General features: G+C 35.5%; 1 protein-coding gene across 1 annotated transcript in view; it reads right to left on the bottom strand.

Moving 5' to 3' along the window:
- The window catches only part of LOC145241291 (regulator of G-protein signaling 7-like), a gene marked incomplete in the record, with an annotated part of 531,541 nt that overhangs the window by 237,505 nt on the left and 269,682 nt on the right, over nt 1-24,354 (bottom strand). The window contains 1 exon segment of the mRNA XM_080104037.1: nt 10,834-10,930. Coding sequence (XP_079960163.1) covers nt 10,834-10,930 — 97 coding nt within the window.

Here is a 24,354-nt window from a genome sequence, read left to right as displayed (position 1 = left end):
TTATGCAGCCAGAATTTGTGGGCACCGTGTAGATTATGACGCCAGAATTTGTGGGCACCGTGTAGATTATGACGCCAGAATTTGTGGGCACCGTGTAGATTATGCAGCCAGAATTTGTGGGCACCGTGTAGATTATGCAGCCAGAATTTGTGGGCACCGTGTAGATTATGCAGCCAGAATTTGTGGGCACCATGTAGATTATGCAGCCAGACTTTGTGGGCACCGTGTAGATTATGCAGCCAGACTTTGTGGGCACCGTGTAGATTATGCAGCCAGACTTTGTGGGCACCGTGTAGATTATTCAGCCAGACTTTGTGGGCACCGTGTAGATTATGCAGCCAGACTTTGTGGGCACCGTGTAGATTATGCAGCCAGACTTTGTGGGCACCATGTAGATTATGCAGCCAGACTTTGTGGGCACCGTGTAGATTAGGTAGCCAGACTTTGTGGGCACCGTGTAGCTTATGCAGCCAGACTTTGTGGGCACCGTGTAGATTATGCAGCCAGAATTTGTGGGCACCGTATAGATTATGCAGCCAGAATTTGTGGGCACCGTGTAGATTATGCAGCCAGAATTTGTGGGCACTGTGTAGATTATATAGCCAGAATTTGTGGGCACCGTGTAGATTATGCAGCCAGACTTTGTGGACACCCTGTATGTATATATATATATATATATATATATATATATATATATATAAATAAAAGTGAGTACACCCCTCACATTTCTTAAAATATTTAAGTATGTCTTCATAGGACAGCACTGAAAGAATGATTTTTTGACACAATGAAAAGTAGTCTGTCTGCAGCATATATAATAGAGTTAATTTATTTTCCCCTCAAAATAACTAAAAATATAGCCTTAAAAGCTAAATCCCTGGCAACAATAGTGAGTACACCCCTTATGAAAAGTTGTTAATATTAACATACAACATGTCAACTATCAATATTTTGTGTGGCCACCATGATTATTCAAAACGGCCTTTACTCTCCTGGGCATGGAGTTTACCAGAGCTTCACATGTAGCCACTGGAATGCTCTTCTATCTTCAATTACGACGTCGCAGAGATGGCGGATATTTGAGACTATGTACACATCCACCTTCTACTTGAGGATGCCCCAAAGATGTTCTATTGGGATCAAGTCTGGAAACATGCTTGGCCAGTCCATCACTTTTATACTTGACCTGTTCAGTAAAGCAGTGGTTGTCTTGGATGTGTGTGTGTGTGTGTGTGTGTTTTTTTTTAGATGGAGGTAACAACTTATCAAGGCCCAGAAGCCACTCGGGGATAAGGGTTATTGTATGTACAGTAATCAATGGGATAGTATCGTAGTAATAGTTAGTATATTGGAGATTTTATAAAGTGTCATTACTTAAGGGGGCGGTTCATCAGGAATTTGTTTGTGTTGGACTTGAAGACATCCAAGTTGAAGTTGGGTCATTGTCATGCTGGAACACTGCTCTGCGACCTAGTTTCTGGAGGGAGGGGATCATGCTCTGCTGCAATATTTGCCAGTACATGTTGCAGCTTATGTTTCTCTGAATGAAATGTAACTCTCCAATATCTGCAGCACTCATGCAGCCCCAGACCATGACATTCTCTCTCTCTATATATATATAAAATGGTTGTATCGTTGTAGTTCCTGAATGTAAATTCACTGAAACTCCTGTATTTATCCAAAAGTGTTTGATGAACAAACAGACCGTAATTATAGTATATTTATTTATACAAATATTATTAGCTACATGTGTGCACATATGTAGCCAATAATGTTCATATAAATAAATATACTATTTGAGAGAGAGAGAGAGAGATAGTAATAAAGAGACATTGAATGGAAGAAAAACAAAAATCTTAAAAGGAAAAGATGAAGATGCCAAGATAAGAAAAGCATATAAAAAAATGAAAAAAGTGCAAAGGAAAAAATAGAAAAGAATGAACGAAAAAATATGGAAAACAACAAACGAAAAAGATCAAAATGAAAAAGAACGAACGAAAAAATGAAAAGGAACGAACAAAACATGGAAAAAATAGCAAAGGAAAAAAATGAAAAAAGTGAAGGAAAAAATGGAAAAGAACAAATGAAAAGAACGAACGAAAAATGAACGAAAAAATGAACGAAAAAATGAAAAAGGAACGAAAAAATGAAAAATGAAAAAAATTAGAAAGGAACGAAAAAATAGAAAATTGAAAAAAATTAGAAAGGAACGAAATAATGAAAAAGGAATGAAAAAGAGCGAACAAAAAAAATGAAAAAGAGCGAACAAAAAAAAATGAAAAAGTGCGAACAAAAAAAAAATGAAAAAGAGCGAACAAAAAAAAATGAAAAAGAGCGAACACAAAAAAATGAAAAAGAGCGAACAAAAAAAAATGAAAAAGAGCGAACAAAAAAAAATGAAAAAGAGCGAACAAAAAAAAATGAAAAAGAGCGAACAAAAAAAATGATAAAGAGCGAACAAAAAAAATGATAAAGAGCGAACAAAAAAAAATGATAAAGAGCGAACAAAAAAAAATGATAAAGAGCGAACAAAAAAAATGAAAAAGAACGAACAAAAAAAAATGAAAAAGAGCGAACAAAAAAAAATGAAAAAGAGCGAACAAAAAAAATGAAAAAGAGCGAACAAAACAAATGAAAAAGAGCGAACAAAAAAAAATGAAAAAGAGCGAACAAAAAAAAATGATAAAAGAGCGAACACAAAAAATGAAAAAAATCAAACAAAAAAAAATGAAAAGAGTGAACACAAAAAAATGAAAAAGAGCGAACAAAAAAAAATGAAAAAGAGCGAACAAAAAAAATGAAAAAGAGCGAACAAAAAAAATGAAAAAGAGCGAACAAAAAAGATGAAAAAGAGCGAAAAAAAAAAATGAAAAAGAGCGAACAAAAAAAAAAATGAAAAAGAGCGAACAAAAAAAATGAAAAAGAGCGAACAAAAAAAATTAAAAAGAGCGAACAAAAAAAAAAATGAAAAAGAGCGAACAAAAAAAAATGAAAAAGAGCGAACAAAAAAAAATGAAAAAAGTGAACAAAAAAAAAATGAAAAAGCGGGGAAAAAAAAAAGAAAAAGAGCGAATGAAAAAATAAAAAAATGCGTAAAGAGGAAAGAATAAAAAAAGAGTGAAGGAAAAAATTGTTTCATCGAATGTGTTCCAATGAACTTAGTGCATTTGTACCTCCTTAATGAAATAACCCACCTGACGAGCAGCAAAATCTCACACCTTCACTGTAGATATCTCTACGATTACTAGAACTTTCCTATCTTTAGACCTCTTTCATTTGGAATTCCCTCTCTAATTCCTGTTCAATGACTGTACCAACATGCAAAAATTTGAATTTAATGTGAACAAACATCTTACTAACCAACACAACTTGCCTCTATATAAATTTGGTCCTTATCATAGTATCCTCTTATACTTTACTGGCATTATGCTATGTTTGAATGAAGTAATTATTTTTTTTAATATTTATAATACCAGTCACATATTAGGTAATTTTGTAATTTAAAATTGCGCCAAAATATTTTAATTTTCTGCACATCTTTTTCAATATCAGTATCTGGTGCTACAAGATCCGACCGTCTGAAGATATTGAATTTCTGACCTAAAATGCACCAAACAATGTTGTTTTTTTTCTTTCCTCTTGCAAACTCAATTTTGTTCTGCAGAGTCAAAAACAATCAGCAATTTTCCTATACAAAAAAAAAAGCCAATCAATTTCCATGAATGAGTGTTCGATGATACAAAGAACTTGAAGCATAAAAACTTTTTCCAAAATTACTGGATTCGGCATTAAATAATCCGAAAAAGGTTGATATTCCATAAAATAAAACAAACCAATATGAGTAAAATTATTACACTATATATAAATGTTGAGAAAAGGCAATAATGAAGTATTATTATTATTATTATTATTATCATTATAATTATATATAAGAAAAACTGGCTGCTGAGAAAAAATCTGGCATCCATTTTAATATTAATTTGCTACTGATAAAATAGCCATCGGACAAACGATCCTAGTTGGATAAAGTATTTTCTGAAAGGAAATAATTTCAAATTTTTATCATAAAAACATGGATTCCCAATAGAGAAACGGAAATGGCTGGGCAAAATCAAATATCGATTTGGCACATCTATGTCTAACTTTGATAATTCTACAGACTTAATTTTATGTCAGATAAATTTTATTCCGTTCATGTGATCTTAGGTACACGTCTTATAACTTCTTTGGATATATCCAAGAGAGTAAAGATATTTCAACTGAGATAATATTACATATGAATAAGTAAAATAAATTTATAAAAAAAAAACAAATAGAAAAAAAAAAGAACCCAAAAATATAAAAACTGAACTGAGCATTTCTCTTGATGTTGTTTACGACTGATAAAGTAAGGGAGATAATCTCAATTTTGTAAAAGATTTCTTGTTTTATTGTTTGTATTTCATTTTTTTTATTCAACAACACAAACTAAAAAAGAGCACTGATCAGTTGAGTGTGTATATATATATATATATTTTTTTTTTGACTAGCAAAAGGAAAATTAATTAATTTATTTTCTTTGTTAAAATAACATTTTTTCTCTTGGCTTTTACTTATAAGTTGAATAAAGCCTATTTCGTATAAGATTTTCCAGTCATATATATATACACACACAAACTTTTTATTTATTTCATATAAACATTTATATGTTGCTACACATTCATGAAGATGTTTCGGTTAGCCATTTAGATGTAATTAGAGATCCCTTCACGCAGTGCTGATAGCGACATATAAATGCTTATGTAAAACAAATCAAATGTATATCTTGCTCTACTTTAGTATTGAGCACTCTTGTATGAATCTCATAAAATTCATTGGTTGCTTTACCTCTGAAAAATATTAACCAGGAATAATTAGTGTATTAAGCGACGCTCTTTGTGTAAACAAATCGAGCGGAGGCATTTGGCCAATGTCAAAACATCATTTATTCATTACTCACACAGCATCAGCCGTATAGCGTAATGGTGAGAAGCCTTGACTGACATTTGGGCACTCGGGTTTCGATCCTGGCTTGAGGCAGTTGCCTGTCTAGCCGCACTGATGAGCCGTGAAACAGTACTGTATGTGGATGACTATATATATATATATATATATATATATATAAATAAGTCACTTTGTGTGTGTCAGTTTGTTCCCTAAGGACAGAAATAGCTGGCTTGGTTTGTTTTTAATTTTACACAAAGATACTTGATGTGTCGGGGAGTGTTCTTAAGTAGCTTTTGTATCAGAATGCAATAAGTATCGAAAACCTATAATCAAAAAAATCCATTTAAGAAAAGAAAGTCCGATTTTGACCAAAGTTAACACCTTTATACAACCTAACATCACAAGTGCATTTGAGAAGTTTTATCACCACACAAGCAGAAAGGCCTAGCCTATAAAATTAACTGTAGATTTTTTTCATAAGACAGGGTCATTCGTTGACATCTATGCTGATGACACGACCATCTACGGCAACACATCAAAGGCTGTAAATGACAAAGTTCTCTCTGATTCTCTCTCCTCTGATCTCGAGCGCGTGGTTCAGTGGGGGAAGAGGTGGCTGGTTACCTTTAATGCATCCAAAACCAAACTGCTATCCTTACATCATCAACGCTCTGATCCCCATCTGGCATCAATTGTGATGGATGGCTCTCGTCTGGGTGAGGCCCCGTGTTTTGACAAGCTTCTGGGTTTGACCTTTACTCCTGATCTGAAGTGGAACACGTACATCAAGTCTGTTGCCAAGGTCGCTGGAAAGATGGTTGGATCCTTCTACCGCTCCAGAAGATATCTCACTACGGATGCAATTCTCTATCTATATAAAAGCCAAGTACGTCCAAGGATGGAATACTGTTGCCATATCTGGGCAGGAGCTGCTAAAAACAGCCTATCCTGCCTTGACAGAGTACAAAATAGACTTCGTGGCTTAGTGGGGGATGCCCTTTTCTCTACCCTGCAACCTCTCTCCCACAGAAGAGACGTTGCGAGCCTGTCCTTATTTTATCGTTATTTCCATGGCAGATGCTTGTCAGAACTCCAATCTCTGGTCCCCCCTCGCCAATCTTTCACGAAAAACACCCGTCTAGCTGAATCCACTGTGACAAATTTCCCCCACTCTATATCTGTGCCTAAATCAAAACGCAGATTCCATGAACAAAGCTTCTTTCTTAGAACTGCACGCCTGTGGAACTCTGTTCCGTCTGCCTGCTTCCCTCCGGACTACAACTTGGATGTCTTCAAGTCCAATGTTAACAAATTCCTAATGAACCGCCCCCTTAAGTAAACATTTCAGCAAAACTCCTCACTAACGTAATGTACTTGCAATAACCCTTATCCCTGAGTGGCTTCCGGGCCTTGATAAGTGGTGATCACTGTGTAAAAAAAAAAAAGAAAAAAAAGAGTCGCGTTCGAAATGAATGTTTCTTCTCAGCACACAACTAAACCATGATACTTGACTTTTGTATGTTTAGCTTTAATTTAAGTTACTATGTAAAAATAATTTCATAAAATCAACAGCAGCACGTTCAAAATGGACGCTTCTGTTTAGAACACAAACCAGGACACTCGAATTTTGCGTTTTGAATTTTAATTCAACTCATTATTTACAAATAATTTTATAAAATCAACTGTAGATTCTCTACAGAGCAATGCAGACTACAATGTATTGGGCACTAGCTCACTGCGAGGAGGCATGTGAAGCTTCTTCCCGGTACATTGTGGGAGAGTGGATCCCTAACTAGAGCAGCCAATCAATCAATTTGATTAAAAAAAATGGGCGATTTCACCAATTTTGATGACAATAAAAGTATGGGAGGGCGGAACATTTATTGATCCTCATTCAATCCCGAAAAAAGATGGGTTTCCCTGCTAGCATATATATATATATATTTGGTAAAACTGGTAATTAGTAAAAACCTGAAGAGAGTGCTCAATACTATTGCAGAGCAAATATGTGTTTTATTTTTTTATTACCGTTTTATCTGTTTGGTTACATATGTTTCAAATGTTGGACCAACAGCCTCGTCAGACCTTACAGAAGTCACTTCTGTAAGGTTTGACGAGGCTGTTGGATCGTAAATATGTTCCAACATCTGAAACATATGTAACCAAACAGATAAAACGGTAATATATATATATATATATATATATATATATATATATATATATAAAACTAGTTAGTTGAGTTACAAAATCACAGTGAAATGAGTTACCGCTAAATTATGATAACTGCTGAATAAATAACCGGAAGGTTTGAATAATCCAGCATCATTGAGAAAATGTGAAAATATATAAAAATGAATAATGTTACACCCATACAAACGTAAATACGGAAATATGAATATTAAAAGGTCAGTGCATTTATTAAAATAGTTTTTACTGTAAAGCTTATACACCATTTATGCTGATGACTCTGGATTACGGATGCTTATGTATGCGGCATGTAATATGTGATAATGCTATATATAAAAAAAAAACTTCCAAAATTATGAATGTACCGGACTCCCTGTTACCTATTTCCTTGATTATACTGACATGCAGAAGTTTAAATGTAATGTAAACCAACATCTTGCTCATCACCTCTGAATATGGTCCCAAATAGTAATTAATCTATTTACGTTCAAGTGGCAAATGTTTTGTTTGTGATGAACAAACATCTTGCTCAAGCGAGAAGATTTTAATCAAATTAGGTTTTGCAGTTTTTTTGCAGGATGTCACCCATCCAGAATAGATTAGGTTCAATATTGCTTAACTTCAGTGATCTAATGAAAACCAGTGGGGATATTCCTTAGCCACATGGAAACAAGTTTGAGAAGTAAAGATTGCAATATAAAATCAGCCTCCGATACAGGAAGAAATGATATGAGATGCTTTTATTGGCTGTATAGCTTGCCCTCTCATACATGAATGACTTCTTGAGAGAATAACGCGTTTAATCTGGAAGCAGCTAATAAACAGGCTTATTCTTAGAGTTTGGCAAGGACACAACACAGACTCTTCGTTCTCAGTTAAAGGTCAGCGGCGGCGGCGGTTGGTGTTGTAATGGCAATGTCCAGAGTTGAATTGTCTGATTTTAGGGTAATTAACTAGAAAGTAACTTGGCTGAAACAAGAAAAATAATTGTCAGATTTTTCACGTCAGAAAAAAAAGTGGCCATTATATTACTTGTTATACATGTGAAAAAAAAAAAATTACATTTGTATCAAGACCAAAAAGCTACTCGAGGATAATTGTAAAGGAGATTGTGAGTTGGATGATGAACAACATCGCAAGAGGATTTTTTTTTTTTTTTTTTTTTTAAATTACATTTTCACCCCAAACAAGGCACATTGCCACTTTGGTGTAGGGGGCTACTATCAGGGGCAGCAACTGCTGGGGCACTATGTTGGGATTTGGGCAGCAAGATGTTGGTTCACGTTACACTTGAACTTCTGCATGTCAGTACAGTTAGGGAAGCAGAGACCTGGAATGGAATTCCAGAGTCTAGCAGTCCTGGGGAAGAAACTACTGGAGTAGAAAGATCTTTTACATCTAGGGATCTCTACTGTGTGGGGGTTGGAATTAGCTGCCTGTCGGGTTTGTCGAGGGTGTCTACGTCGTGGGGGCACAAATTGGAGATGATGGGTAAAATACACAGAACCTTACATGTATTTTACTCTTCAACAATCATAATCTACTTTTTGGGGGATTTCATCCGACTTTCAACACAGATTTTACTTATGTTGCCATTAATAGGCACACTCACACACTAAATTGACCTTTGCTATATAGATCGGTTGATTAACAAGACTTGGCTAGGAACAAAGTGTAGTACCTGTTCTGATACTACACTTCACCTTTTCTGTCCTTGGTCAGTGGAGGAGAAATCCTTCACAACTGAAACAATTTTTATTTTTGTTCCTATCCAGAGTGCCCTTTTTTGGGGAGCTGGGTTTTCTCCCCATTAAAACCAACCTTGTGTCTAACTCTGCCCTGGTGGAGAGGCAAAGAAATAGGAACAAGACTATTGTGAAAAGCAATTAAATCTGATTATTTTATTGCTAAATGATTTTCTTGGCATTAAAATCATTAAATTTTCACACCAAAATAATAATGAATATCACGTGAATTGCTGAATTGATAAATTTATAAATTTATCAATTTATCAATTTATCAATTTATAAATTTATAAATTTATCAATTTGGAATTTTAGAAGATTTGTGAGCACTTATTTAGATTCTGACCAAAATTCATTATCATTGATAAACATCGTGATTGAACATTTCTTAGTAATTAAAATGTGAAAAAGGTTAAAATAAAATTTATTTTTCTGAACTGAGAGTAAAATTAGCGAAAATCTGCAGCAGAGATTGAAGGTGATGCCAGCTTTATTTGAAACATTTGCATCAATCTCCAAAAGTCTAGAGTTATTTGAAATTGGAATACCACCAAAAAAAAAAACAACATGATAATATACTTTTTTTAAAATTTTTATTTTATTCATTTCCAAATAAGGCATATTGCCACTGAGATGCAAGGGCTACTGTTTTTAAGGGTTATCCTAAATGGGGAGTTGTGCAAAAAGATATTTGTTCGCATTACATTTAAATTTTTGCATGTTGGTATAACAGGGAAATAGGAAGAATAATCCAAAGAAAGATGCTATTAAGGCATCATTAGGGCTGTATTTTCCTTTTGCAGAGAATTCCATTGTTCTCATAAATGGTCACCCATTCGGTACTCACCAGACCCAGCATTAAATTCGGTAATCTAAGAACAGGTGATCAACATTATTATCCCATATAAAAAAAGTACATTGTTAAAAAATCTGCATCGCTCAGAACTATTGGGATTTCCCAATTAGGTATGCGGTATGAAATATCTTGTGACGCCGCCGCGAGAACACAACACAGTTTGAAATTATAATAGTTTGTATTGAAAAAACAGAAAGAAAAAGAAGTATGTCTAGCAAATAATTGAGATTTGTCCTTTTTTAATATAGGAGTTACCACTTATTAAGGCCTTAAGACCACTCGAGGATAAGGGTTGATGAGTGTCAGGTGGTCGGTGATACAACAACGTAATCATTCTAAGTGGTAGAAATTAATTATTTAAGAGGACTTACCAATAAGAACACTGGACTTAAAAACAACTATGTTGTAGTCAGCTGGAAAGCAGTCCCGTCAGCAAGCAGTTCTACAAAAGAGACTTTGTTCATAGAATTTGCACTTAGTTTTAGACTGAGGCAGACAGTAGAGGAAATTGTTGGTGATTGTAGCAATCTTTCGTTTTTATGTTGTCTTGTTCATTACTCTGGAGTTTAGAAACAGGGAGTCATGCCTTTCTGTACCGCTAAGAACGGCCACAGTGTCTTCTTGCTGTGTTATCCGTGGAGATAGCAACGGTATGTTCACTTTTTCAATGTTCACAGTACAAAAGAAATAAAGCTGGAAATTCTGTGGACACCTAATCCTAGAAAAATACATTAGCCAACCAATGATTGGTTGTTTTTTTTAACCAATCACAGACTTCGTAAGAAACAGACGTTTTAAGGGGTAGTAAAAGTGTATAAATTAAGAGCTTGTATTCTGTAAAAAGTGTTCTAAACCTACTTCCAGAGTGCCCCTTTTTGGGGAGCTGGTTTTCCGCCCACATTAAAAACGACCTTGTATCACATTTAGCTTTCATGGGGAAGCAAATAAATACCAAAAAGTGTTCTAGGCTCCCGAGGTTGCAGAGACTTAATAGAAGATGCAAGAGCATAACATTAACCGAAGTAGAAGTAGAAGGAAATTTAAAAAAGGTAGAAATTTTTTTTTTTGTTTTTTCTTTACCTGTGAAAGCTTTTGGTATTGGTTTGAGGTAATGCTTCTGCGTGCGAACCTGGACACCATTTTTAGGGTCACTCATCTGTTTGATTAGTTTCTCCATCTGAAAAATTAAAAAAAATTTTTTTAAACAAACTGAATTTTTTGTTTAAATTATTAACTAGTGGGACCTGTGGAAATTCCACAGCAGATTCTTTCATATGTAATATATTGACGTTGGTATTCTGTAAATGTTCAGTATAAATGGAGACACCCTGATATTGTAGCTTTTTGTTAAAACTGCAAAAGTATTTATCTAGACTAGCAGGGATGCCCAGCATAGCCCGGTCATAAAATACGCTTAAATATATTTTAATTTATGCAGTTTTTGTATATAATATTATGAAGTCAATTTTCTATCGATTCTCATATATTATAAAGTTGCGATTTCAAAAATAAAAAAAAATATCCATATGACTTGGGTGCATCAGCTTGAATCGAAACAGAAATCAAAACTTATGAAGAAAATAAATATATATATATATATATATATATATATATATGATTTGAGTTTCTTCAGCTATAATCGAAACCAAAACTTATGAAGAATCTTTAGTAAAATTATTTATTACAAGAAATGGAAGGTCATAACAATTAAACGGCAGTCACTCAGAGGAAAAAAGACGTGTGACACACAAAATAACACACGCCAGCTTATTAATCTATAGATTAAACCACATATATCTACTGTTCTAAATCTAATAGCAACAAGAACAAAAATTCCAAAACGGAAACAAAACTGCACACATTTATTCTACATACACTGACGTAGGCTCTAACAAGGTAATCACCACTTATCAAAGCCTGGAAGCAACTCAGGGATAAGGGTTATTGCATGTACAGTAATCAATGGATAGTATTGCAGTAATCGTTAGTATTGGAGATTTGATAAAATGTCTTACTTAAGAGGGCGGTTCATCGGGAATTTGTTTATGTTGGACTTGAAGACATCCAAGTTGTAGTCAGGTGGGAAACAGGCACATGGAAGAGTTCCACAGGCGTTCACTTCTAAGAAAGAAGCTTTGTTCATGGAATCTACGTTTTGATTTTGGCACAGATAAAGAGTGGGGAAAATTTTGGACAGTGGTTTCAGCTAGATGGGTGTTTATCGTGAACGATTGGCAAGGGGGGACCAGAGATTGGAGCTCAGACGAACACTTGCCATGGAAGTAATGAAAAAACAGACATGCTCGCAAGTCTCTTCTGTGGGAGAGAGGTTGCAGAGAAGAGAAAAGGGCATCCTCCACTAAGCCACGAAGCCTATTTTGTACTTTGTCAAGGCAGGATAGGCTGTTTTTAGCAGCTCTTGCCCAGATGTGGCAGCAGTACTCCATCCTTGGATGTACTTGGCTTTTATACAGATAGAGAATTAAATCAGCAGTGAGATATCTTCTGGAGCGGTAGAAGGATCCTACCATTTTTCCAGTGACCTTGGCAACTGACTTGATGTACGTGTTCCATTTTAGGTCAGGAGTAAAGGTCAAGCTCAGAAGCTTATCAAAACGTGGAGCCTCCCCAAGACGAGAGCAATCTAGAGAGAGAATCAGAGAGAACTTTGTCATTTACAACCTTATATGTGTTACCATAGATGGTCGTGTCATCAGCATAGATATCAACAGATGATTTAAGTATGTGTTTTGGGAGATCATTGATGTAGATCAGGAAGAGAGTTGGGCCCAGGATGGACCCTTGAGGGACTACAGCATTAATACTGTGGGCCTCTGATTTCTGCCCATCAACCACTACTCTTATGAGCCTCTCGGCGAAAACTGATTTAATGATTGAGAAAACATTTCCAGTTATACCGTAGCTGGAAATCTTGTGAAGTAGGCCCTTATGCTATACAGTGTCGAAGGCTTTTGATATGTCAAGAGCAATTGCCCTAGAAAGGAAGCCTTTATCGAGAGATTCACTAATCCTATGAGATATAACCGTTAGCACATCTACTGTAGATCTGGCAGAACGGAAACCGTATTGCATGTCACTAAGAAGGTTATTTCTGCTGAGGTGGTTGACTACTTCTCTATTTAATATGGATTCCAGCAACTTACTCATGACACACAGGAGACTTATTGCTCTGTACTGAGAGGGAGGTGACTTATCAGCTGAATTTTTAAATATAGGGCAAACTGATGAGGTTTTCCAGGGTGTTGGGAAGCACTTCTCCTTAAGGCAACGCTTAAACAGTTCTGGTTGAATCTTTTTCAGCACTATAATTGGAATGTTGTCAGGGCCAGTTGCTTTACTGGAATCAAGGTTCTTGATAAGCTTGGCGACCTCATGCACAGATATTTGCATGTTGCATAGCGTGTTGTCTGTTATAGGAGGAAAGGGAAAAACGGGGAGTTGATGGCTTTTGTTGCATAGGGTAGAATTAGCTGCAAAGTTCTTGGCAAATAGTTTAGCCTTGTCTGATGCTGACGAGATGACCTCAGGTCCATTGATGATGGTTGGGATAGAATGTGGGAACCAAGCCTCTGCTCAGATACTTTGGATTTAATGGACTGAGCATATAGCTTTCTTGCATATTTTATTACTCTTTTACAGCGGTTGCTGGCAGTCCTGAAAGCAGCTTTAGTCTCAGTACATCTATTACGTTGGTAGCTATGGAAAAAGTGATTTCTGTGCGCGATGGCAGCAGCATATTCTAGGGAGAACCATGGCTGGCTGTTAGGTTTTTGTTGGAATTTTTTGGATGGTATGAATCGGTCTATGCCTACAATTAACCATTCGGTCAGGTCTATACTATATACTATCCTTTTTACACATGGAATGCAAGGGTAGATCAGATATGAATGTACGGAAGCTATCCCAGTCAGCCGTAGAGTATTGATATACTGTATGGTGGAGAGGTATGTCTGAAGATTTATTACATTTCATTTTTATTTATCTCAACAGATACAACCGAATGGCCGGAAGATCCCAGAACATGAACAACACTCAAGGGGGGTTGTGAGAAAAAGGTCTAGAAGGCTAGTGTACTGAGCGGAAGTATTGTGAACGATCTGGGTGAGGTCATAGGCAATGGCAAAATCATGACAGAACCTCCCCTCATCATCTGTCTTGTTTGAGTGGGTCAGCCATTCCACATTGTGGACACTGAAGTCACCACAAATGTGGATGTTAGCTAAAGGATGAGCAGACAGGATGTGGTCAATTTTCTCAGATATACTCTTAAAGATAGTAACTCCGCTGTTGTGGAGGCGATAGAGGACAAATATAAATGTGGCGGTGTAGGCAAGTGCAACCTGGAAGCACACATAAGGTAAATTAGGGTCTTCTCTGGAGATATCCCTACCACATGGAAAGCCATCTTTAATGTAGGCACATATACCATGCCCATGGCGATCTTGAGGGTCAGATTTAGATGTTAAGTTAGAGTATCCTTTAATTATGAACTCGTCTAGAGAAGTGGTCGGCCCTATGCCAGTTTCGCTTAGTAAGAATATGTTTGGTTTCGTCTCCTGTAATTGGGTTTCAACCGCTGGAAGGTTGGAACGTAGACCCCTGATGTTGGAGAAGGAGACATGGTAGTAGGTCTACATTGAACGATGGAGTTCTAGGTTTATTCATGTTTTTTTTCTCGAGATATTTCATGTTGAGAATTTGGGATTTGTGGAACAGATCGACAGACTTGGTTAGAGCAGGATAGAGAGGGAAAGTAAGAGAGAAAAAGACAGAAAAGGTTTGTTTTTTTGTAGCACATGATAAGGTAAAACCATAACAATTACCCACTAGTGTGGCATCTAGAGGCCTCACCAGAGACTACTGCATGGTCTAGAATCCATTCACCAAATGGCAATACAGCAGCCCCAGTACTTTGCACCTGCTGATAGGACAGCCTCCTTAGTGGTTAATCCAAAGTTCAGGTCCCTGACTATCAGGCGGGTAACGTCAGCCCAGAAGAAACGTTTACCTCCAGCACCCTTACTAGTGACATGGCCACAAGGATGGACATAGAAACAGAAAATTTTCGATATCTCAGGTTACTGTTCACGAAGTACTGCCGTCCTGGAACGCAGCTTTCTCTTCACCCTTTGTCAGAAAAATCACTTATTGGAAATGAGGATTGAGGGACAAATAAGGAGAAGCGAGAGTAATGAGAGCTGTCAATAACGCATCCACAATGCGTTGTCTACTCTCCATTAAAAAAAAATGGTTCAAAGGACTTATAAATATAAATATTTACTTAGTATAAGTCCGTAGCTCTAATTCAAAATTAAAGGTTTTGAAGATAAATTCCCCTCCGATATTTACGAATGAAATGAAAACGGAATACATTACTGTAATTTCCGTTTAAAGGTAGTAAACTTTTTTCTTCTTATCCAAGAGACACCTCCAACGCATTTGAAGGCTTTCCATTCATCGACTTTTGCTTTCGGGTTTTCGGTGCTTATGGCAGACAGGGTGGGGAAAAAGGTTGCAGTGGGAGGGAAGATTTCGTTTATATTTATAGAGAAAATAAAGCAGTAATCCTAAAACATTTTTTTCCCTTCTTTCTTTTCTTTCAAATACTTGAGACATTAATTTAAAATAATAAACATTTTATTCATAATCTTGTTGTATATATGAAAGAAAATCTTTCATCGATTCTTAAACATTAAAATTTTGGTAATTTTTATACAATTTTATTTATCTTTTAAATGTGACTAAAGAAAGGAAAAGAAATAAGAAATCAGTTCGCCATTTTACTTAAAATTTAGAATTGGAATATCAAGTCAATCTTTCATAAAGAAAGGAAAATTGAAACAGGAAATAAAACGATATTACAAAATGGTGTTTTTGCATTTCTGAACCTGTAATTTCCACGAAGTGACTCGGTTGTGCCCGGCAGATGACGGGATGAACCGGAAATAGCCGCACGAGCCTTATTGCAAAAAAAAAACACACACACAAATTGTTACAACCCTTCTATGATGATAACCACTGAAATTCAGAAAACTACTTTTCGACCATTTAAGGTTCTTCCCGTCATCCGCCGGACACACCCAAGTAACTTTGTAGAAATTATGTGTCCATAAATGCAGAAGTACCTGCAAAACAAAACTTGTAATATTAAAATCTAATCACTCATTGAATAGAAAACCCAATGAGAATAAAATTAATAAAATGTCCTTTTTCAAAACCAATATGCAAATTAGTTGTCCCTGATCGTAGCCCCCTACACCAAAGTGGCAATGTGCCTTGTTTGGGATGAAAATGTAATTAAAAAAAAAAAGTTAACTTTGCGGCTCATATTATAAAAATAGTAAATATAAAGAAAAAAGATGGTGCATTTATTTTTTAAAGTTGAATTAACTTGAAATAGGTTGCTTTGACTTTACCTTAAATAGAAATACTAGAAGGCCACATGGCATTGCCCAGTCGTAAAGTATGCTTAGATATGATATTTTAATTCATGCTGATTTCGTATTTATTATTACAGAGCCAATACTTCATTGATTATTATATTGTACCCAATATATAATAGTGATTTTAAAAGTAAAAAAAAAAAATTGACTTAAGTAATATAAACTAGAATCGAAACCAAAACATAGCGTTTCAACCTTAGTTTTTTTGTTTTTTTTTAATCTGCTGGGAACGACGTCATAACGTTAAAATTTGAAACAATGACAAACAAATTCAGACTTTTAGTAAAATAACAGATTAGTGAATAAACTCACAGTATCAATTTTAATCAAAATTACTTTATTTTCTTATAAAATCTCATCATAAAACTATATAATTTATATTGGTGTTTGTTTGTTTTTATTTTTATTTATTTTTTTTTTATAAAGGGTGTTACCACATATCAAGGCCCAGGGGCCACTCGAGGATAAGGGTTAATGTGTGTACATGTGGAACAGTTGCGTAATAATTGTTTGTAGTCGAAATTTGGTATAATAAGATTATTTACGAGGACGGTTCAAGAAAAACTTATTTACATTGAACTTGAAGCTGACTACATTGTAGTCAGCTGGAAAGTAGACCAGTAGAACAGTGTTCCACAGACGGGAGTTTTAGGAAAGAAGCTTTGTTCATTGAATCGACGCTTAGGTTTAGGCACCGATAAAGTGTGGGGGAATTTATTGACTAGCGTTTTTTGTGAAAGATTGAAAAAGGAGGACTATAGATTGGAAGAAGAAGAATTGCCATGAAAATAACGATAGAGTGGAGATAGGCTTGCAACGTCTCTTCTGTGCGAAAGAGGTTGCAGAGAAGAGTAAAGGGCATCACATACTAGATTACAAAGTCGGTTTTGAACGGTCAAAGCAGGATAGGTGTTCCGAGCAGCTCCTGCCCAGATGTGGCAAAAGTCGTTGTTAAAGGCTCTACAGAAATTGTTTTTAGATTCTTAGTTTTGGAATTCTTGTCACATTTTCAATAACAAATGAAAACTTATTTATTGTTCGTTTATATATGACTATCGTAGATACCTGGCACTGGCCGGCTGTTTGGAGGTGTGTGTTGAGCAAAAAAAAAAAAAAAAGTGTTAGTAGGCAGGCAGAATTTCCTGGGCAGTTTATATAAGATGCTGCAACGTACCGAATAAAAATTCATAATTTTATTCTTTGCATACAAACGCCTGCCAATTTTTTCAATGAAAAAAAATTATTTCTGTTATTACAAAGATAATTTAATAAAAAATAAAAAAAATATATAAACATTCTTTTATTTGAATAATTATTGGACAATTTTTTATGAAACTGTAAGAAAATTCAAATCAAGAAAAAAAAAAATACATTCATTGTAAGGTAAGTTTTATGATTAAGTTTTTTGGATCACAAACAACTCATATCAAACGAAAATATTTTTTTATGATTTTTTTTAAATGATTTTTTGTTTAAATCAAGATAAATATTTAGGTTTTTTTTTTATAATAAACCACTTTTTTTTTTTTGTTAACTCTTGTTCACCTTAAATGAAACATATTGTCACTTGCTTGTAAGGGGGCTATTATTTGACGCCATGTTTACAGGGGACTATGTAAGAAGATGAGCGAGATGTCTGTTCACATTACATTTAAACTTCTGCATGTCAATACAGTCACGAAAGCAGGTAACTGGGGGGGGGGTATTCCAAAGTCTAGTAATCCAAACAAAGAAGCTATTAGAGCAGAAAGCTTTTCGGCATCTAGGGACCTCAACAATGAAAGGGTGGGATTTTGCTGCTAAATAGTTTTATTGAGGGCATTTATGTCAAGAGAGTACAAATGAGTTTATCAGAGCACATTCTATTAAAAATACTTGTATGATAGCAAATGTTTCTTAATGAGTTTTTGTATGTTTTTTTTTCTTTTGGCTCAGTATTTCAGCATCTTCTAGCGTTTTACATAAAATACCAAGAAATTTCCGATAATAGCATGGTTCTTATTCTGTATAAGTACGAAAACTTCTATCAAAAAATATTTTGATAAAAATTTTTTTAAAAAATGACATATTAAAAAAATAAATTTATTAAAAAGACTCGGAACAGCTAGTGAACTTATTTAATAGTAATTCATCATATGATTATTAATTTATTGAATATTTTAGTTTCTTTCTTAATATCATCAAAAAAAAATTTGCTAACTGACTTCGCATGAACAAATACGACAAATATTAATAAGCGTTTATAAGTATATCGTTTTTGTTTTTTAAATGAATGCAAGAGTTTCAAGCATCGATTTCTTCTTATAAATTCTTTGATTTGCCTAAATTTACCATAAATACAGTGGAAGTAATTACCAAAACTGCATTCACAGATAATCAATTCTTCATAAAGACTTTTAAAAGATTAAATGGATTTATTGTTATGATTATTGATGAGAAATATAATTCTTTAGTCAATATTGAACTTTCTTGCTCTCGAGATTTCGATTTTGATTGTTAAACTTTTTTAGTTCACATTTTGCTAATTGGAAAAAATTAAAGCAGTGACTTGGAACAAAATAGCATGGATATATTTTAGAAGTTCTCAGGTAAATCTAATCCAAATATGGGTTAATTTTTGCCTTGGTCCAAAGCCAACAGAATATAGGCCATCTATAACTTGATTCTACCTGTCAGCGAGCTTATAAATGTCTCGCATGTAAAATTCTTTAGATTTTGATGTGAAATATGAATCTAACTCCTGGTCAATCTCCTCTCGTGATGTTAATTTAAGGTCATCTAAATATGACGTTTCGAAATTTTTAGATGAGGATTGGTTATTTGTATTATTTGGATTCATTGAACTACTGTTCTCATTTGCAAAAACCCATGGTGCAGTGGTAAAAGTGATATTTTCCTGAAGGCTGAAGGTTCAATTCTTAGTGTGGCAACCGAAAAATACAATTGTGAATTACTTAGGACCTCTATCGCTTATGGCTGATGGAACAAGAGCATGCTACCCCCATAAAGTAAATAAAAGGGTTCCATTTGAAATCTCATCCAAATTCCTGAGTTTGACAAAAACATTCCCAAGTCTGACAAGAAACACCTGAAGAAGGTCGGAGGTTACATCGACTGAAACATTGTGAAAATGACACTCAAGATGAGAACAGTCATCCGATGAATCAAAATAATACGCTATTTAACAATTATGAAGTTGTTTGCATGGCAACTGAGAAAGCTAACATGCCTGCCCGTCAGTTTGCCTCAAACTCTGCTTTGAACCCAGCAAACCACTCCCTCCCACTTTGATTTTCCTTTGCGGACAAAACTAGATTATCTAAAAATAACGCATTCTCAAGTACATGATATCATAAAAAAATCTAAACACCTCAAAAGCACGTGAACCTGATTTCATCCTGGGTATACTATTAAAAAAAATGCTCCACTAAAGTTGCTCCAGTACTCTCCAAACTCTTTAACAAATGCCTTAACAAACCAGGCTTTCCTGACTGCTGAAAAATTGCTTCTGTGGTACCAGTTTACAAGAATTCAATGAATGAACACATATTCAAGGTAATGGCGGAAACCCTAGAGGAAGACCTCCGGTCTATAGTGGAATGGAGTTAAAAATAGATGGCAACGTTCAATGCTGCCAAGACTAATCTCGCTTCCTTTAATAATTACAAGAAACCTTCTCACCCACCAATAGCTATGGCTAAGGAGATATTACCTGAAAGTACATCTTTGAAACCGTGCTAGAAAGTTACTTGTGCCTAAAAGTATCCTGTACCTCTACAAGGTCGCCATTCGCCCATATATGGAGTATTGTTGTCACATTTGGGCTGGTGCATCTGCTACTAGTCTCTTACTCCTGGACAGGGTTCAAAAGAGAGTCGCCAAATTGATAGGTCCTGAACTGTTATCTAGCCTTCAACCTCTGTCTCACCAATGAAATGTTGCATCCCTCTCCCTGTTTTACAAGCATTTTAATGGTGGATGCTCTGACGAACCCTTGTACCCCAAATAAATAAATATCCCCAACAAACCTGACAAGCAGCAAAGTTCCACCCTTACACAGAGATCCCTAGATGTAAGAAAGCCTTCTAGTCTAATAGTTTCTTTGGAATTCCCTTCCACTTACTATAAAGATAGAGAGAATATGTTTCCTGGTGTGAACAAACTAGTTATACATGATTCAGACACTTGGCAGTCGGACTGACGTATAACCATACACTTTATTTGTTGTATTTGCTTTTATATCAATATATTTTCACTAATTACTGAGTAGTATCTTTCGTCCAGACTCTTACAGAGGCCACAACAATTAAAGTTATCCTTCTACAAACTGACAAAAACTTTTGCACTGACCCGATACTTAGTGTCCATTTTGTTTTGATTTTTCTCACTTCATTTTTCATTCCCGTTGCAGCTTATGTGTCAGTCATAAAAAAAAGACTATTAAAATAAATTATTTAGGCTAAACAAATTGCTCGGGACATTTTACAGCTGAAAATGCATCAGAATTGATCTAGTTACGGAAATGACAAAATCAGCAATGTTAGTCAATCAATATCCAATAACAAGTGTCAGCAAATCCTCAAAGATTAACGCAATTAAACCAAATCATCTTATTATAACTTTGATTGCTTTGCTCAGAATTCCCCAAAGCTAAATAATTGAACTGCAGTAAATAAAACGCTGATGACAAGTTGGTCAGTAATGAAAGGAAAGCAACACTGATTCAGACATTTTTAGTATTCACCTCCAGAGTGCCAAGAGAGATTGTCTGGTCAGCTCTCCATAAATTAGAGGCAAACAAGTTGATGAAGCAATCGACAGAAATGCTCAAAGTAGTGTTAGAATTAGCAGTAGATTTGGTAACAGCGTTGATGTTTTTTTATACTGTATTTTCACCCCAAACAAGGCACAGTGCCACTTTGATGTAGGGGACAACTATCTAAGACATAATTTGCAGAGTTACTATATAGGGAGTTGATCAGCAAGATGTCTATTTACATTACATTTGAATATCTGCATGTCAGTACAGTTGGGGAAACAGGAACACGGAAGGGAATTCCAAAGTTTAGCAGTCCAAGGGAAGAAACTATTTGAGTAGAAGGCTTTCTGGCATCTACAGATCTCTACTGTGAAGGGGTAAGATTTTGTGGTTGTCAGGGGTAATTACGTCAAGGGGGTACAAGGGCTTGAAGTTCGTTGGAGCACTTACCATTAAAATACTTGTAAAACAGGGATGCAACATTTCGTTGATGGGAAAATGTAATAGTTTCAGCTTCAAACAGATACCAAATGCTCATTAGTAATAAATATTGTAGCCATTATGAACAAACAAAGGAAATAAATAGAAATCCAGGTCGGCATTTTTTTTTTTTTAACAAAAGCGGTACTCCTGCAGTATTTTACCCACCGATTTCACGATCTTAGCCAAGCGTTGATCGACATCCGTCGGAAAACGCCGGAACATGGCGAGCGGTACGATACTCTATCAGCCAATCAGGGCGCTTCAAACGAACGCGCAGCAGACGAATAATTTTCATTGAAATTACACACATAGCGTTTCATTTCAGTTATTTTATTGTTCAAAGTAAAAATACACAGCCTTTCATTTCAGCTATTTAATTTAGCGATAAAAAAAAAAAACCGGGAGCTGTTGGAAACATATTTATGCGAATTTATGTGGAGACAAAAATTTGGACACAACCCTTCTTTTGTCTCCATAATAAATCAAATCGCGGAAGGCTACCCGGTTTGGGAAGGAGCTTCTTTCCACATCCTCTGAAAACCCTTTGCTCCCTACTTTGCCTCTACAGTCAGTAGAAAATCTTCCAGTCGGAACTAAAGATAAACAGTAATTGTTGTCCCCCCCCCTACAAACATTACTGAAAAAAAAAAACAAAAAAAAAAAACATTGTTGTTACTGTTTAATAACGTTTTGTTAAAAACAAACAAAAAAAAAACATTGAAGTGTTTATTACTGTTGCTTACCCCCCCCCCCAAAAAAAAAAAAAAGCTATCGGAAAACAAAATGAACCAAAAAAAAAAAAAAAAAAAAAAAAATATTCAACAAAATAAATTTATTTTACTTTAAAAAAACTTACGGTAAGTGTTTGTGATTTATTTTATCCAAATTTTTTGTGAATAATTTTATCCATTTTGTTGTGTGTGTGTGTGTGTAATATCTTTTCCTTGTAATGTTGTTGCTATTCACATACTTTTAGCGTTCTTGCACCGTAGCTCCGAATTCTCGGCTTTCGTCGGCGTTAACGCCGAAAGCATTCGTCAACGCTCGGCTAAGATCGTGAAATCGGTGGGTAAAATACTGCAGGAGTACCACAAAAGCATTTATTATCATTTGTTTCGGCACAACTTAAACAGTCATTTGCTGTCACCTGTCCATTTAAGCCTGGCACACGTTTCTCTTCCTTCCAACCACATGCTGGGCACAGCCGATCCATTCTGATCTGACTTCACACGTACATTCTCTTCGACACTCACTTTGCTTCTGCTTGAGCACGTGGTGCATTTTTTCTCCTTTTTTCCTCTTTCTTCTTGCGCACATTTCCTAATTTGCATATGTCTTTTTTTGGGAGCTGCTGCTGCTAATCTCTTTGCAAGACAACCCTCCTTTGCTGCTGCTGATACTTTTCCACGCACTGCGTTAAAATATGAGAGTCATTAATGAGTCCTTATGTAAAATACATATTTTGTTATAGCAATGCATGTTCCACATTCCCCATCAACAGTGTTTTAATTTTGTAGGCAGATAATAATCAAGGCAAACACATTGATATAGTTTATAAAATTCCATCAGCAAAAGTATCTTACAGAAGTGCATGTAATCATCTGTGTGCTATAACTGTCACGAATGTTATTTACTGCAGAAAGATGTGAAGGTTAGAAGATGGAAAACGTCAACCCAGCACCCAAAAAAGAAAAAGCACTCTGGACTTTTAAAAATTGGTTGGGCAGCCCGTCAGCATCCTCTGGTAGAGGCACCTCAGTAATAAACTTATTCCACCTGAAAGATAGAAGGCAAGGCTTGGAGGAGGAGGTGAGGGGGTTAAAGCTCGTAGTACTACTCAGAACGACTGCCTCAGCTCGTCAGATGAAAGGCCACCAAAATGACCCAAATTCTACAGGCCCGATCGTCAAGATTGGAATGCCGACTGGTATGTATCAGCGATTGAACAGCCCAATTACATATTAGATGTAGCGGTATTTATAGTCTCTGGATAAGTCCATTATTTCTGAAATGGGTATATCAGCTTAAGCCATAATATATCTGTAATGATAATTTTTTTTTTTTTTTTTTTTTTTTTTTACACGGTGGGCACCACTTATCAAGGCCTGGAAGCCACTCAGGGATAAGGGTTATTGCAAGTACAGTACGTTAGTGTGGAGATTTAATGAAGTGTTTACTTAAGAGGGCAGTTCATTAGGAATTTGTTAACGTTGGACTTGAAGACATCCAAGTTGTAGTCAGGTGGGAAGTAGGCAGACGGAACAGAGTTCCACAGGCGTGCAGTTCTAAGAAAGAAACTTTGTTCATGGAATTTAAACCATGTGCATGTCTCCACACGATTTATGTCTATGAGTGTGTACTACAACAAATAGAACATGTTTGGACACAGCATAGTCTTCCTTTTTCCTCCTCCCGAGTCTATTTCTAATTTAAAACAATTCTACCATTCCCTTAGCTGTAACAACCAAAAAGATTGTGAGCGAAGAAGCATAAGAAAGGAAATAGAAGTGTACGGAACAAACAAGTTCGCTATTGATTGGAAAATTATATTTAACAATCGATTCAGAAATCGGACGACATATAGAATAATTAACATTGTTTGGGGTTGCTTTAACGGTTTCATACGCTTTGGTCACAAAACAGCATTTCTATTGGCTTTACATAAGATGCTTCCAAGTATTTGCATATTGAGCGGATTCTTTTTTTCCTCGCAGGAAATGTATAAAACATCAAATGACAGTTTCCACATATTTAACAAAGCAAACGACGGTCTTTTTGTACTCGAAACCAACTTAATGTTTTATATTCAAGTCAAAATAGGTTTCTGCAATGTCTTCCCAGAACCTTTTTAGAGTAGGGTAGCACGTAGAGCAACTGCATGAATATATATATATA

This window comes from Euprymna scolopes, chromosome 20 (genome assembly GCF_053919585.1).
Source record: "Euprymna scolopes isolate OS-2025 chromosome 20, ASM5391958v1, whole genome shotgun sequence".
Classification (NCBI taxonomy): Eukaryota; Metazoa; Mollusca; class Cephalopoda; order Sepiida; family Sepiolidae; genus Euprymna; species Euprymna scolopes.
This window is presented reverse-complemented; position numbering and strand designations above follow the sequence as displayed.